We start from the raw sequence: 16,038 nt of genomic DNA on the forward strand, positions 1-16,038 counted from the left end.
GGAAAAATCCGCAGGGTTCTAAATTTAGCAAGTGACGTCACCGTTAAATAGAGCGGTCGGTCCAGGGCCCGCACTGCGCATGCCAGACTGCGGCACAGCAGGGCCTTGTGGGTAGGCGGCGTGTGTATGAGAGCGCGTTGCGGAGGCGGGGCCGAGTTCGAGAGCAGCGGGAGCCGGCGGACGGCGGCCTCTCTCACCGCGGCGTCCGACATGGCAGATCGAGAGCAGCTGGTGCAACGAGCCCGGCTGGCTGAGCAGGCTGAGCGCTACGATGACATGGCGGCGGCTATGAAGTCGGTGAGTGGCACTGCCTGTCCTTAGGGTCCAGATCCGGATCCGAGTCGCCAGTGGTCCCGCTTACTTCAACTGCAGTCGTCTGAGCTCTGTCCTGGACCAGGCGGGCTCTCCGGGCCCCTCCCACTAGAACGTGGTTGTTCCCCGTCCGGCAGGTGGGGACAGGTGAACGGGGCTCTCTGCATCCCTCCCCATTTACCATAAGGTCCCGGAATTACCGGTTGGGTTCGGACGGCGGAGGGAAATGAACGGTATGAGGGTAGGAGGGCGGTGCCTGTTAGGAAATATGATGCCAAGTCATTGGGGTCCAGCTTTTGGTTTTAAATAATTCCTTATCACTTATTCTTATAGTGCGGTTTAATGACCTAGGGCATTGCACTGTGTACAAATTGGGTCGATCCCCATCGAGTGCGATCTACTAGCACGCCTCTGGCGCATCCTCGTACAAGTATGTATCCCTGGTACTGCATGGCTGGGCTGCACGGCGGCTGAGGCGGGGTTCTGAAATATCGGCCGGTGTCTGGGTTGGGTCTATTGTGTGTAGCCGACCGACGGACCAGCTCAATTACCACTTCATTCTTCTCGTGAACACATCTGGTTGGTTGGCGCCTTGTGTGGATCCTAGGTGGATAACTATAACTAGCCTTTTCCAACATGGGGCATTCTGCCAACAAAAGGGAAAGCTTGACGCAAGCCGCTGTTCACTGCGGGGTTCTTTTGGCGTGGCAGATCAGTGTAGGCGGCCTTCATTGATGCCGGAGAGCAATTTTTCAGCAGCTTCTAGTCCCTACTGCCGTAGGTGGGCGCTATGTGGCACAAGCGAATATAGTCAAAACTGACAATCGATGTGATGCAGTTGTTTAAAGCGAGGTCTAGTATTTGAGAATTGAGCAGAGGTGTCCCTTTAAAAAGAAATTTTACATCGATCTGGGCTGAATGAGATTCATTTTTTGGAACTTAAAAACCATGTTTACATGAGTAGGTTTTATTATTGAATCATAGTCTAGTGTATGCTTTCATCCTTTATTGTAGCAATTCTACAATACAACACAATCTGACTTGTATGCAGCTCAGAAACAAGCATTTTGGCCCACCTATCATCGTCTAGAGCATAGGCCTCCATATTGCTTTCACTCAGAATCACGTTTATTATAACTGACATGTGTTGTGAAATTTGAGGCAGCTGTAGAGTGCAATACATAATATATGCAATAAATTACAATGGGAGTTTATAAATATTAAATAGTGCGGAAACTGAGGTAGTCTTCATGGGTCCATTTTGTTCATGTACCTATCGAAACTTCTATTAAATGTTACAATTGCACCAACATCTTCCACTTCCATCCTCTAAGTGATGTTCCCCCTTGTACATTTCACCTTTCATCCGAACCTATGACCACTAGTTCTAGTCTTACTCGTGCGGGAGAATAGCTTGCAGGCATTCACCCCTCATAATTGTGTATACCTCTATAAGATTGCCCCTCATTCTTCTGTGCTGTAGTGAATAAAGTCCTAACCTATTCAACCTAACCCTGTAACTTGTGTCTTTGATGCAGAAACATCCCCATAAATCTTCTCTGCACTCTTTCAAGCTTATTGATGTCTTTCCTGTAGGTCAGTGACCAGAACTGCAGACAGCACCCAAAATCTGGCCTCTTATATGGCTTCAACATAACAGCCAGCTCCTGTACTCAATACCCTGATGTATGAAGATCAATCTGCCACAAGCTCTTTGTGACCCTATCTACCTGTGCTGCCACTTTCAAGGAATTATGGATATGTTTTCCCAGATTCCTTTGTTCTTAGTTCACTGTGTAAGCCTTATCCTGGTGTACCCTTGCAATTTCATGCAATGTACCTGCATTAATTTCCATCTGCCATTTTTAACCTTTTTCTTAGCTGGTCCAGATCACTTGGCAAGTTTTTGATAGCTGTGTAAGGTGAGACTCTAACTGCAGTAATGTACATGAGTATGATCTCCCTCCCCAAGCAAAATAAGTTTCCTTGATTGTTTTCTTGGATAAGGGAATTTTGCAATGGGGAGATATCAAGATTAGACTGGTTACTTGGGTTTAGTAGTTTTTAAGTGTACTAATTGCTGTATTGGTTTTCTACTTGATTGGGTAGAGTTGGGGATATTTCCCTTGTTTGGTTTTATCTCATTTTGGATTTGAGTCTCTAGCCACTTGACAACAGCATCCTTCAAGGGTTTAGAAAACCTTAAGAAATCTTGACTTAAATGAGGCTCAATTGTTGAGTGAAGTTTTTAATGAAGGAGCTGAGTAAGTTAATGTAGTTGATGTTTCTGTGATGCATTAGTTCTGTACTTGAAACAATGAGAGGCAGTAGCAGCATAACAAGACTAATTTAATAATACCACCTAACTGAGACAATAAGGTCTCTGCTGTGTGCTTCTGATATTGATTGTTAAGCATGATCTTCACAGCAGTCTTCGTTAAAGCATGCAGTGCATAGGAAGAGAGTTTCCTGATCTAAAGATGAAAGGAAGAATTGAGTAGGTGTCTTCTAAGTCTCAGTGCTAGAAAATTTGTCAATAGCCAACTTGTATATTTGGAAATTTCCAGCATAAAGTAGATTTGGAAACTAGATGGCAACTAGAAAGGTTAAATAAAATTGTGTTGTGGGAGTAGGCATTTGTGGTTTGACTCTGTTCCCAAGCAATAGGTCATGGTTCATTTGTAAGCCAATGTACCTACTACCTTTCTCATCACTGCTTCAATTTCATTTGAACATAAGAATTCATTTAGCTTAGCATTTGCAGAAGTAACTGTACCCCCATTGTGCAGAAATGTTTCTTGGCTTCAGCCTTAAATAAGATGCCTTAGTTATATGGTTGCTGGGTAAGTGAATGATCAAAGTCAAAATCAGTCACTTTGGGCCACATTGCTTACTGAAAATTGATATCTGCTGTATTAACATGGTGCTTAATATTGTAAACTGGGAGGCTGGGGGACTGTGGTAGGGTGGAGGGTAGAACTGGGGTAAGTAGATAGTGGGGTATGCTAGAAATAATCTTTATATTTTGGCCTTGAACTTCTTGTGGGTTGGTAAAGCTTGTACAGCCTGGCAAGTCTTCCATCTAGCTTGGGAGTTGAATTTGCTAAGCAATTACTTGTATCTTATTAGCTCACACCCCTTCTCATCCCCACTCCTGCTCTGTTCAAATTACAAGGGTGTTACGGCTATTTGTAGATTAGACTAAGTTGTGTAATTCTCTTCTGCAGGTTTTAGGTTACAAGTTGATCTAGATGATACCCCTTCTCTCTCCCTCTAATTCTTTAGAAGATTTATGATTGTTTAATGTCATTTCCAGTACATAAGTATAACGGAGAGTAAAATATTTTTTTCTGGATCCAATGCAGCATAATTAACAATGTAAAGCTGTTGGACCTGGATTTCCTGCCATTGTCTGTAAAGAGTTTGTACATTCTTCCAGTGACCACTGGATTTCCTCCAGGTGCTCTGGTTTCCTCCCACTTTCCAAAGAATGTATGTTAATTGGTCACATGGGTATAATTGGGCATTGGGCTGTGTAGTATCTCCAAATAAAAGAAAATAAAGAGAAGATATTCGAATGGGTCTTACCCCAGCCACAACCTGTGGAGCCAATTACGAGGAGTGATTGATAAGTTAGTAGAAGGCGTCAGTTTTTACAAAAAGCATTTTTCAACATAGTTCCCTCCTACACGTACACGCTTGTCCAGTGGTTGTGGAGCGTAGAAGTGGTCCACAGCAGGGGTGATTAATAACTTTGTGGCTTAAGGTAGAAGATGAGTTATTAACTTCAAACTTTCTGCACGTGCATGTAACGAGAGCGTCTTGGTCTACAGCAGGGGTGACTGATAAGTTCATGGCCTAAGGTGGAAGGAGATGAGTTATACAGCTCAGGTCCAAGACGCCAACTTCTACAAAGAAGGGATCTGTATGCTCCATGACTGCTGGACTAAGTGTATAAATGTAGGGAAAAATAAATGTGCTAGGATTTCTAAAATTGACTCCTTCTACCTTAGGCCACAAACTTACCTGCAGAGTGTGTTCAGTACAGAACTGGACATGTCTTTCCTGACAGTTTGTCTTTAGATGCTGCTGCTTTCCTTTATTCCTTTGAAACCACAACCTTGTTGACCACAGTTCCTTTGGACTCAGTTCACAAGCCAAATGCAAAATAAAGTCACCCAATGTCACAGTCCAGGACTTGTGGTTATTGCTTGCTTGGTGATGGTGTCTGATAGTGAGGGGAGAGTTATTTAATTTTTTTGTGCCATTTGATTTGAACTGTTTTGGAAGGATTGTACATTTATTTGGTCTGAAGATTATCCTGACCTGATTTCACCTTAATCCTCATTCTGTGAAAAACGAAGCTTTATTCCATTTCTAATGAGTTCACAGCTAACCTGTTGAAGATAAAAACATTTTCACCACTGCCAAATGTGACTCTGTAAAAGATGGAAATCTTGAGCAAGACAAACTGCTGGAGGAACTCAATGGGTCAGGCAGCATCTATGAAAGGAAATAAACAGTCAATGTTTTGGCCTGAGCCCCTTCAGGACTGGGAAGGACAGAGACAGCAATTAAAATGAGGTGGAGGAAGGGATGGAGCACAAGCTGTGACAGCTAATGTAAGACCAGGTGAGGAGGAAGATGGTTGGAGGAGGGTGATGAAGTGAGAGGCTGGGAGGTGATAGGTGGAAGAGATAATGGGCTAAAGCAGGAATTTGAGGAGAATGGACCATGGAATAAAGAGGTAAGGAACTAGAAGGAAGTGATTGGCATGGGGGAGGGGAAGAGGGTGAGAGGGCCACTGGGATGATGGAAAAGCAAAAATTATGTGGGGGATATTGAGAACAGGAGTTACTGGAATTTAGCAAAATTGATATTCATGCCATCAGGTTAGAGCCGCCTTAGCTGAAATGAGATGTTGCTCCTCCAACTTTTGGCCTCCTTGGCAGTAGAGGAGATGTGAGTGGAAAGTCAAATTGAAATGGGTCACTGAGATGCTGGTAGGCAAAGCTAAGGTGCTCGACAAAGCTGTCACAGATGTGGAGGAGGCTGTGCCGGATGGAATAAATAACCCCACTCTGCCTCTTTTTTTTTGCATTTTTTTTGTTATCTGTATATTTAAGTTATCCATGAGTGTTGATTCTACATCACAGGATGGGAGAATAAGTTTACAACAAATTCACTCATTGTCTTCAGCTGCAGTGAGTTGCAGGTCCTATTGGTGTGTGGCCTTAATGGTACTTTAATGTGCTTAGCTGAATATGTTATCTGGCTTAAAGGAAGAAAGTTACTGCTGAAAGCCTTTTGGGGGGGGGGGGAGAAAGCAGTTTGAGCATTATGGCTTCTCTCTATTCACACCTTCAGCAAGATGAACTGTTGAGTAGTTGGTTGCTTTCAGTCATATTACTGAAGCTCTGACTACTCAGAGGTTTTGTGTAGTCTACCTACTCCCAGAAGTTGGAGATCAGATGCAGTCATAAATATGACTAGTGTACTTTTGGTCAAGTTAGCCTGATGTACTAACTCAATTTTGTATATTTGAAGTTTATCAGCAAGTAAACATTGTATTTGTAAAGCTGTACTAGCATGGTCTAGAGATAGAAGTGTCACATGATTGGCTTGTTACTGTGATTATTACTGTTATCAACCTATTGTCTGCATTCTTAGTACAAAATACAAGTGTCCTTGTACATGACTGTGCCCTAAGAAAGGGCTGTATAAAGCACAATCTGCAAATAAGGTCTGAATATTTAGGTCCATCAACAATTTATTACCTTGATGTTTTCTCTATTGGAGATAGTGCATTCTAAGGTAGTTGGATGGCTACCATTTGTGCAAGTATACCATTCAGTGTGAGACCAGATGATGGGGTTTTGAGCAGAAAATACATTGAAGCAATATTTGTCCCTGTAGTGCAGCACACTGCTCTAGTACCTATACTGCATCTGACCTCCCTTGGATAGGTTTGACAGCTCAGAGTAAGATTTGGATAACCTAAAGTTCTTTGAAAAGGAGGCTGAGAGAAAACTTGGTGTCTAAAATTAAGATAAATACTTCTGGGTGTTCCGGTGATGTCATCGTCGAGAATGGCAGCTTAAGTCACTAGCTCCTCCGGAAAAACGTGTATTAAGCCCCGTTAACCCATCAAATATAATATTTTTCAAAAAATATTTGAACTGAAAAGAGGGGCAAGAATGGGGAAAAAGAATGGAAATTAAAAAAGTGACACTGTGGAGCCTGCAGCCGAGAGGAGTGCAGCAAGCGGCTCTCCTACCCGACCGCGTGCTAGCAAGGCAGACGCTGGGCCTCGTTCAGATGAAGCAGCAAATATGTTCGAAATCCTGAAAGAGATAAGGGAGTTCTGGAAAGAAATAAAGCCGCAGCTCCATGATATTAAGTCAGAGCTCGCCAGCGTCAATCAAAAAATAGCGGTGGCAAAGACTCGAATTGAGAAGGTGGAAGATCGAGTTCAAAACATGGAACGGATACTGAGTAAGACAATAAAAATATTAAATCGCCAAGAAGGTAAACTGCTTGACCTGGAGGGAAGATCACGGTGGAAAAATATCAGAATCTACAACGTTCCGGAAGGAGCGGAGGGCTCGTCTATGATGGAGTTTGTCGGAAAGTTATTGCGGGATGCGCTAGATCTTGCCCCGGCTATGAAACTGGAAGTTGAAAGAGCCCACTGCGCGTTAGTCCCAAAACCTACCCTGGATAGAAAGCCACGCTAAATAATAATTAAATTCCTTCGGTACAGCACCAAGGCGGAGATTCTACGAAGGGCCTGGAGTAAGGAGAATGTTTTTCGACGATAAATTAATGTTTCGACCAAGATTTACCCCCCCCCCCCACAGTCCTCCAGAAATGCAAAGAATACTCTGAAGTAAAGCGAGTACTAAAGCAAAATAAGATTAGATTTCAAGCTGTGTACCCTGCTAAACTTCGAGTGTTTTATGACAACAGGATGCGGTTGTACCAGACAGTGGAAGAGGCAACTACAGACATGAAGGCCAGAGTGTTGCCTGTCAGCATGACCAGAATGAGGGAAAGCCTGACTGAGGAATTATCCCGCTGTGCTTGGGAAATAGTGCGAGAATCAAGAAGACAGGAGACGAGAGGAGGCCGAGAGAAATATATCAGGAAGAGACCGGGAGTTTCCCAAAGATAGTCCTCACCCCCTTCAGAAGAGCCATAAGATTTGGCTAACTTTAAAAATGTTAAGAAGCTAAACGGAAGTAAAAGTACACGGTGATATACCTATCTCGAGAAATACTTATTATAATATGGATTTTATATTACTTAGTAGTTATTCTTTATTCCCTTACTTACTCCTTTCCCCCCACCAAAATGAGAATATATACACACACACACACACACACACACACACACGTGTATATAATATATATACACACACACATATATGTGTGTGTGTGTGCATATATATGTATATATAGGAGTACACAGGGAAATCTTTTCTGTGTAATGGATTTGTTTACTGACTTTTATGAATACTGCAATGGGGGCCCTCAACTCACAAGTAGGAGGGGTTATCCCCCACAGCTAGACATTTCCTCTAGCTCAAGGCAGGGACATCTACTAGAGACCTCAGCCTTGGAATCACACGTTCGTTGCCATTTTTGTTATTATTTGCGTTTCTTGGTTCTTATTTGTTCAGGGAGTAGATCGATTAAGTTTTATTCTAATTACAATGATACATTGACAGATAAATTCAGATGGCTAAGGACAAGGTAAAATTCATTTCTTTTAATGTCAATGGGCTATTAAATCCAATCAAGCATAAGAGAATTTTATCCAAAATGAAGAAAAAACAAGCCCATGTAGTATATTTACAGGAAACTCACGTAAGTGATAATGAGCATGAAAAACTAAAGAGAATGGGCTTCTCTAATCTGTTTTTCTCCTCATATAAATCAGGACATAGGAGAGGAGTTGCTATTCTTATCTCAAGTAAGGTAAATTTTGAAAAAGTATTCGAAATGGGAGATAGAGGGCAGATATATTCTGGTAAGGGAAAATATAGACAGCAATTCAGTTACTCTATTGAATATATACACACCCCCGGGAAGTGATACTGGTTTCTTTCAGTAAATTACTGATATTATGGAAGCGGAAACAGAAGGTCTCCTGATATGTGGGGGAGACTTAAATTTACAATTACAACCAAACTTAGACTCTTCCAATAGAAAAACCTATGAAACAAAATCTTTACATGAGAAAGTTAATACACTTTTTGAGGATGTTGGTTTAATTGATATATGGAGGGACCTTTTACCCGACAGAAGGGATTACACTCATTATTCTGCACCCCATTCTGTATATACAAGAATAGACTATTTCATAACATTTAGAAAAGACAAAGACAAAATAAACACCTGTGGAATTGGGACAATAGATGTAAGTGACCATGCACCTATATATTTATCTGTTGATTTTGACCTACAACCAAAGAATATTAATGTTAAAATACTAATAGTTTGGCTATGCAAGAAATCAGGAAAAATTTAATGTTTCTGAAGCAGAGACATTATGAAAGTGGATCGAAATCTATGAAAATACTGGCGTGGAAACTGAAAAAAAAGATGGCAGAAAATACAATTCATAGAATTAGGGACCCAAGAACGAAAATGATAAAAAAAAAATAAGCTAAGTGAAATTCAAGAAGCATTTGAAGTGTTTTACAAAACTTTATATTCCAAAGTTCCAGGGGGAAGCATAACCCAAATTGACATCTTCTTGAATTCTCTAGAGTTACCCACTTTAAGCGAAGAACAAAATAGAACGATGACTGCTGACATTACTGAAGTTGAATTAACAGCTGCAATTAGTAGGCTTAAACTAAGCAAGTCACCAGGATCAGATGGGTATACGGCGGAGTGGTACAAAGAATTTAAAAATGAGTTAATTCCTGTTTTACTCCCCATGCTGAACTGGGCTCTTTTTATATAAAAAAAAAAGAGGCACAAATGCAGGTCATTTAGACCAATATCCGTTCTTAATGTAGATTATAGGTTATTTACCTCCATCATGGCCAAACGATTAGAGGAGTTTCTACCCATATTGATACATAACGATCATAACGACTGGGTTTTATACGACAACGCCAGTCACAAGACAATATACAAAGGACACTTCACATTATGGATCATATAAAAAAAAAAATAAATCAAAGCAATAGTGATAAGCATGGATGCTGAAAAAGCATTTGATTCGGTTAATTGGAATTTTCTTTACAAAGTTTTACATAGATTTGGTTTCCAAGACAATTATTAAAACTATTTAGACACTACATGACAATCCTGCCGCTAGGATTAAAATCAATGGATATTTATCAAATAGTCTTACCCTAGAAAAGGGCACGAGACAGGGTTGTGCATGGTCACCACTACTCTTCACGTTATATCTGGAACCATTAGCTCAATACATCAGACAAAATGAAGATATCGGGAATTACTATTAAAGGGACAGAGCATGAATTGGCTTGTTATGCAGATGACATTTTGATCTATCTAGGGCAACCAACATACTCTTTACCTAAATTGATGCCATCCTTTGAACAATATGGTCAATTATCAGGATACAAGATCAACATAAATAAAACCCAATTACTTTCATATTACTGTAGCCCACCAAGAGAAATTGAAAGTCGATACCCCTGGGCATGACACACAGTCTTTCAAATATTTGGGCATCATTATGCCAAAAGATTTGGCAAAATAATCAGAATGTGATTATCAGCCTTTATATTAAAAAAAATTAAGGAAGATGTGGCAAGATGGAACCTGATTCCTTTTTTCAGTCTCAGTTCAAGGATTGAGTCTATTAAAATGAATATACTGCCCAGACTGTTATATCTCTTTCAGACTCTACCAATCGAGATTAATCAAAACCAATTCAATGAATGGAACAAGATGTTATCAAGGTATATTTGGCAGGGTAAAAGGCCTAGAGTTCATCTCAAAACTTTGCAATTAGCAAAGGAAAAGGGGGGATGGGGCCTACCTTCTCTTAGAGATTATTATTTTGCAGCACAGTTCAGAGCTGTGATATGTTGGTGTAACCCATCATATGACACTCAATGGAAAAACATTGAGGAGTGGGTACTTCCCATCCCCATACAAGCAATTTTGGCTGATAACAACCTGCAAAGGTACATAAATACTATTGATAACCCATGGGTGAAATTGACTCTTAAAATATGGAAAACTACTATAAAAGAATATAATCTAGAGGGAGATATTGCAATTCTTAAAAGGTGTGCATATGACTCAGATTTTACACCAAATAAATTGGATGCTAGATTTAACAGTTCTTTGCAACATAATGAAAGAAGGAACACTGTTTAGTTTTGAAATGCTTAAAGAGAAACACTTACTAGAAAAACAAGATTTTTATTGGTATTTACAGATGTGACAATATGTTAATAAGATAGATACTTTATTCATCCCCATGGGGAAATTCAACTTTTTTTTTCCAATGTCCCATACACTTGTTGTAGCAAAACTAATTACATACAATACTTAACTCAGTAAAAAATATGATATGCATCTAAATCACTATCTCAAAAAGCATTAATAATAGCTTTTAAAAAGTTCTTAAGTCCTGGCGGTAGAATTGTAAAGCCTAATGGCATTGGGGAGTATTGACCTCTTCATCCTGTCTGAGGAGCATTGCATCGATAGTAACCTGTCGCTGAAACTGCTTCTCTGTCTCTGGATGGTGCTATGTAGAGGATGTTCAGAGTTTTCCATAATTGACCGTAGCCTACTCAGCGCCCTTCGCTCAGCTACCGATGTTAAACTCTCCAGTACTTTGCCCACGACAGAACCCGCCTTCCTTACCAGCTTATTAAGACGTGAGGCGTCCCTCTTCTTAATGCTTCCTCCCCAACACGCCACCACAAAGAAGAGGGCGCTCTCCACAACTGACCTATAGAACATCTTCAGCATCTCACTACAGACATTGAATGACGCCAACCTTCTAAGGAAGTACAGTCGACTCTGTGCCTTCCTGCACAAGGCATCTGTGTTGGCAGTCCAGTCTAGCTTCTCGTTTAACTGTACTCCCAGATACTTGTAGGTCTTAACCTGCTCCACACATTCTCCATTAATGATCACTGGCTCCATATGAGGCCTAAATGTAACCAAGGCAAATACATGCTTGATAGAGCTCTTTAGAAAAGCATATAATTCAGATAATGGTAGCAGAATCATTTCAAGCATGTATAAGGGGTTGTCAAATCTTAAAACACATTCGACTTCATACATTAAAACAAAATGGGAGAAGGAAGGAGGGATAATTATATCTGAGGAAGAGCGGACAACAATATGGAGATATCAATGGAAGTGTACCAGTTCACAGAAATGGAGGGAGTTTGGATGGAAAAACTTGATAAGATACTAGTAACCTCCCTGTTTGCTGGAGAAATTGTGGAAATCAAACTGCAAATCATCAAATCATCTATCGGAGGGGGATACACAATGCCCTACAAGACATCTTTAAATGTGAAATACCCTTAGAGAGTAAGATCACATATATTTTGGATATATACCTCAAGAATGGTTGAAAAGAGATAAATATTTAATGAATATCTGTTGGTGGCTGGTAAAGACTCTTACTAGGAAATGGTTATCACAGGAGAGCCCAACTTTAAATACATGGATGGAAATTACAATGGACATTTACAAAATGGAGAAGATAACAGCATCTGTTAACCATAAGCTGGAACAATTTGATTCATACTGGGAAAAATGGTTTAACTACATAATGCTTCATAGGCCTGATTTTATTCTTACAAATCAACGAATCTGTTGGTTTAAAAAAATCACTCCCTACTTGTATATAGTTTTTTTCCTTTTGCTTGTTTTTTCTTTCCACTCTTTTCTATGTGTATACCTCAGATAAATACTTTGTGGAGATTTGTGATGTATATGATTATATGATATATATGTACAATGAATGAAATACATCTTATGGAAATGTTTGTTTGTTGATTAACTTCAATTTAAAAAAATTACAATTTTTTTTTAAAAAAGGTAAATACTCTTGGTTCCCTATTCCCACGGTGTTCTCAAAGGCCAGAAAGCAGAGATTTTAAATCACTGGGATTAGACAGATGGGGGATGGAGGAATCCCAAATTAGTCTTGGTGGTCTGGCACTTGCTGCATGAAAAGGTGAAGAGTCTGAAGAGTTGTGACATGTTAGGGTTATAGAATTGTGATGTGTAGGGTTACAGAACAAGTGCTAGAAGGTGGATTTGGGCTGAGGTCTTCTCAACCAGCTCGAGTCATAGTCCAAAGAACTTGCTGTGTCAATTTTCTGAACTGGTCCAACTGCACCTACATTGTGGACTAGTGAAAGAATTGGAATCAAAGACCTTTATGTGGCTTGGTCATTGTTTGCCTGCAACTTGTTATAGAAAGTGGAAATTCATTTTGAGTTGGTTAAAATGGTGAGACCCTTGGAAACCCAGGAGGTTACTTGTTCACTCACATCTGTTGCTCTCTTTCCTGTTGTCTCTCTTGCAGGTAACAGAGCTGAATGAAGCGCTGTCTAATGAAGATCGCAACCTGCTCTCTGTGGCCTACAAGAATGTGGTGGGAGCTCGTAGGTCTTCCTGGCGTGTTATCAGCAGCATCGAGCAGAAAACATCTACTGATGGTAATGAGAAGAAGCTAGAGATGGTACGTGCTTATCGGGAGAAGGTGGAGAAGGAGCTGGAGGTAGTGTGTAATGATGTATTGGCGCTGCTTGACAAATTCCTCATTAAGAACTGCAGCGAGTCCCAGGTAGAGAGCAAAGTCTTTTACCTGAAAATGAAGGGAGACTACTACCGCTACTTGGCTGAGGTGGCCACTGGTGAGAAGAGGGCCCGTGTAGTGGAGTTGTCCGAGGCTGCTTATAAAGAGGCCTTTGAGGTCAGCAAGGATCAGATGCAGCCTACTCATCCTATCCGCTTGGGCTTAGCCCTCAACTTCTCTGTCTTCTACTATGAAATCCAGAATGCCCCTGAGCAGGCTTGTCAGCTGGCCAAGGCAGCCTTTGACGATGCCATTGCTGAACTGGACACTCTTAACGAGGGTTCCTACCAGGACTCAACACTCATCATGCAGTTACTACGGGACAACCTCACCCTCTGGACGACTGACCAGCAGGATGATGAAGCAGGAGAAGGCAACAACTGATAGTCTTCCCCTTCTTTCCCCTTCCCACCTGCCCTTCCATTTTCTCTCTCTTGCCTCACCCACCCACCATATGCGCTATACACCATAGTGCTGATGTATCTGCTGTACACACTCCCCTAAATCTGCTGTATGCTCATCAGAGAACAATGATATCAAGTCTTTGGCTGTATTGGTATTTAAGCCCATTTGCTGTAGTTTGCACTTAAGAATCATGCAGAATGTTTGTGGATCTATTACATTGACCACGAATCATTGACATTTTTGTTTTTGGTCTTTTAAGAGGTCTGGTTTTATTTCGGAACTATCAGCCCCCAAGGTTAAATGATGTGTGGTGGTCTTATCACTTTAATCTAGATCAGTGACCCAGTCATCATGATGCCTCCCCTCATGACCAATCTCTCCTTGTGTGTGGAAATGACAGTATCCCATTTTAACTCCAACACCCTGTTAAGTTCATGGAACTTGAGTGTATTGTACTGTTTACATTAATCAGTGTCTTGTCAAATTATTCAGCCCCAAACCCTTTGTTCATATAAATAAGTATTGCAACCAGGGATTTTGATCAATTTAGCTGGGAATTTTTATTTGTCAATAACATGCTCCTTCCTTTCAGAGTCCAAAAACCAGGGAAATGCTAAAAATTCAAAACCTGAAAAGGATTCGTCCTCTCTTGCTCATTACTTAGTTGAACCACCTCTCACAGCTGTTATGGCCAGTAGTGTTTTTGGATAAGTCTCCATTAACTTTGCACAATGTGAAGCAAGATTTGCCTGTTCCTCCTTGCTGTGCTGTGTTGCTCAAGCTGTGCCAGGTTAATTGGGGAGCAGTGGTGGACAGGTTAAGGTCAGGACTTTGATCCAGTCAAGGACATCACTTTTCTTTTTAAACCACTCCATGGTTGCTCTGGGTCACTATCCTTTTGAAAGACTAACTTAAGTTTATGGTTTCTAGCAGGTTTTTGATCCATGATCTCTGTATATAGCAGTATTCATCCCATCAATCCTGACCTGATTTTCGGTCCTTGCTGCTGAAAAGCATCTCCATAGTGTGATGCTTCCTCCACTATACAGTAGGGATGGTGTTACCTGGTGATATGTAGTATTAGATTTACACATGCACTGCTTAGTGTTGAGGCCAGAAAGTTAACCTTTCGTCTTAACCGACCACAAGTCCATTTTCCACATCTTTACAGTATTTTCTAAGTGACACATTGCAAATTGGACAATTTTTTGGGCCAGGGCTTTTCTTGCCACTCTTCTATAAATACCCTTTTCGTGCGAGGCCTTAGAGATTGTGCAGTCATGAACTTCATCTCCAGTTGCAGCCACTGACTTCTGTAGCTCATTCAGTGAGTGTTAGTGTCAAAGTAACCTCTTACTAGTACTATTCTTTAGTGACTAAGTTTAAAGGGGTGGCCTGACCTAGGCAGTGTGGTTGTGGTTTCATATTTTTTCCAGTTTTGCAATGGGCTGCATTGTGCTCATTTACGTTCACTGAGATATTTGAGATTGTCTTGCACTCTTCTCCAGATTTGTGCTTCTCCATTATTTTTCCCTGATTTGTCTTGAATGCTTTTTTGTCTTCATTTTGGTTTCATCTTTTGAAACTCTACTGTTGGACTTTAGAGAGGATGTATTTATTCTTAAGAATTCATTGAAAACAGGTGATCCTCTAATTTTCTACATCAACAAATTGGCTGAGTTGGTAAGGTAATATATTGCACTTAAGGGAAGTTAGTGTACTGATTACAAAGGGGATGAATACTTTGGCAGCCTCATAATTTTATTTTTCAATTTCTGGTAAATTGACAGATTTTGGATTTTTTTTTGATTTGACATGCACAGTGTTTTGTAGATGAGCTCAAAAATCCAACAATATATTTTAAATTTAGAAAATGAGACAGTAAAATGTGAATGATTGTGGGAGCTGAATACTTTTTCAAGTCACTGTAGGTTGCTCATTTTAGCCAATGAGTATTTCATCCTTGTGCTAAATTTGTATAAAGCTAGGACTGGCTTTTGTTGCTGAATATTTTTTGGCTATTTTTATTTATGACAACTTCTGATGTACACAGATCTTGGGGAATGCATTGCATCTGCTTAAATATTTTGATACTTTTGTCACATTTGTTTGTACCTAATTAAATCTTCTGTAAGACGTCAGCTTTGCTGATCAGTTTTCAAGCTGGTTTCATTAAGCTCAGAGGATTGTCAAAAGCATTGAGGGGAAATAAATAATCTGATGGAATGCTGAACTTTAATTCGATGTTGAGTTAAACGGATGTCAATAAATGCTGCCTCAGCTACAACCTGGATTTAGCCTCTGTCTTCTGTTGGTTGACTGCATTTGCTCTCTGGTTAAAGGAACGTCACTAAATGAATGTTATAAATTTAACTTGTACATTTGGCCCTCCTTATCCACGAGGGATTGGTTTTGGGATCCCTCGCGGATACCAAAAGTCGCAGATGCCCAAGTCTCTTATTCAACCTGTCTCAGTGCGGTGGACATTAGGACCCA

The 16,038-nt window shown here is 40.5% G+C and overlaps 1 protein-coding gene across 1 annotated transcript; it reads left to right on the forward strand.

Annotated features, from left to right (window-relative positions):
• The first annotated feature begins 106 nt into the window (after nt 1-106).
• ywhah (tyrosine 3-monooxygenase/tryptophan 5-monooxygenase activation protein, eta polypeptide) lies at nt 107-15,833 on the forward strand. Its single transcript, XM_073055660.1, has 2 exons — nt 107-297; nt 12,865-15,833. Exons 1-2 carry the CDS (start codon nt 127-129, stop codon nt 13,519-13,521), a joined length of 828 nt encoding a protein of 275 aa, XP_072911761.1. The 5' UTR covers nt 107-126; the 3' UTR covers nt 13,522-15,833.
• Nucleotides 15,834-16,038: the final 205 nt, after the last annotated feature.

The sequence above is a fragment of the Hemitrygon akajei genome, chromosome 9, assembly GCF_048418815.1.
Source record: "Hemitrygon akajei chromosome 9, sHemAka1.3, whole genome shotgun sequence".
In the NCBI taxonomy this organism is placed as follows: domain Eukaryota; kingdom Metazoa; phylum Chordata; class Chondrichthyes; order Myliobatiformes; family Dasyatidae; genus Hemitrygon; species Hemitrygon akajei.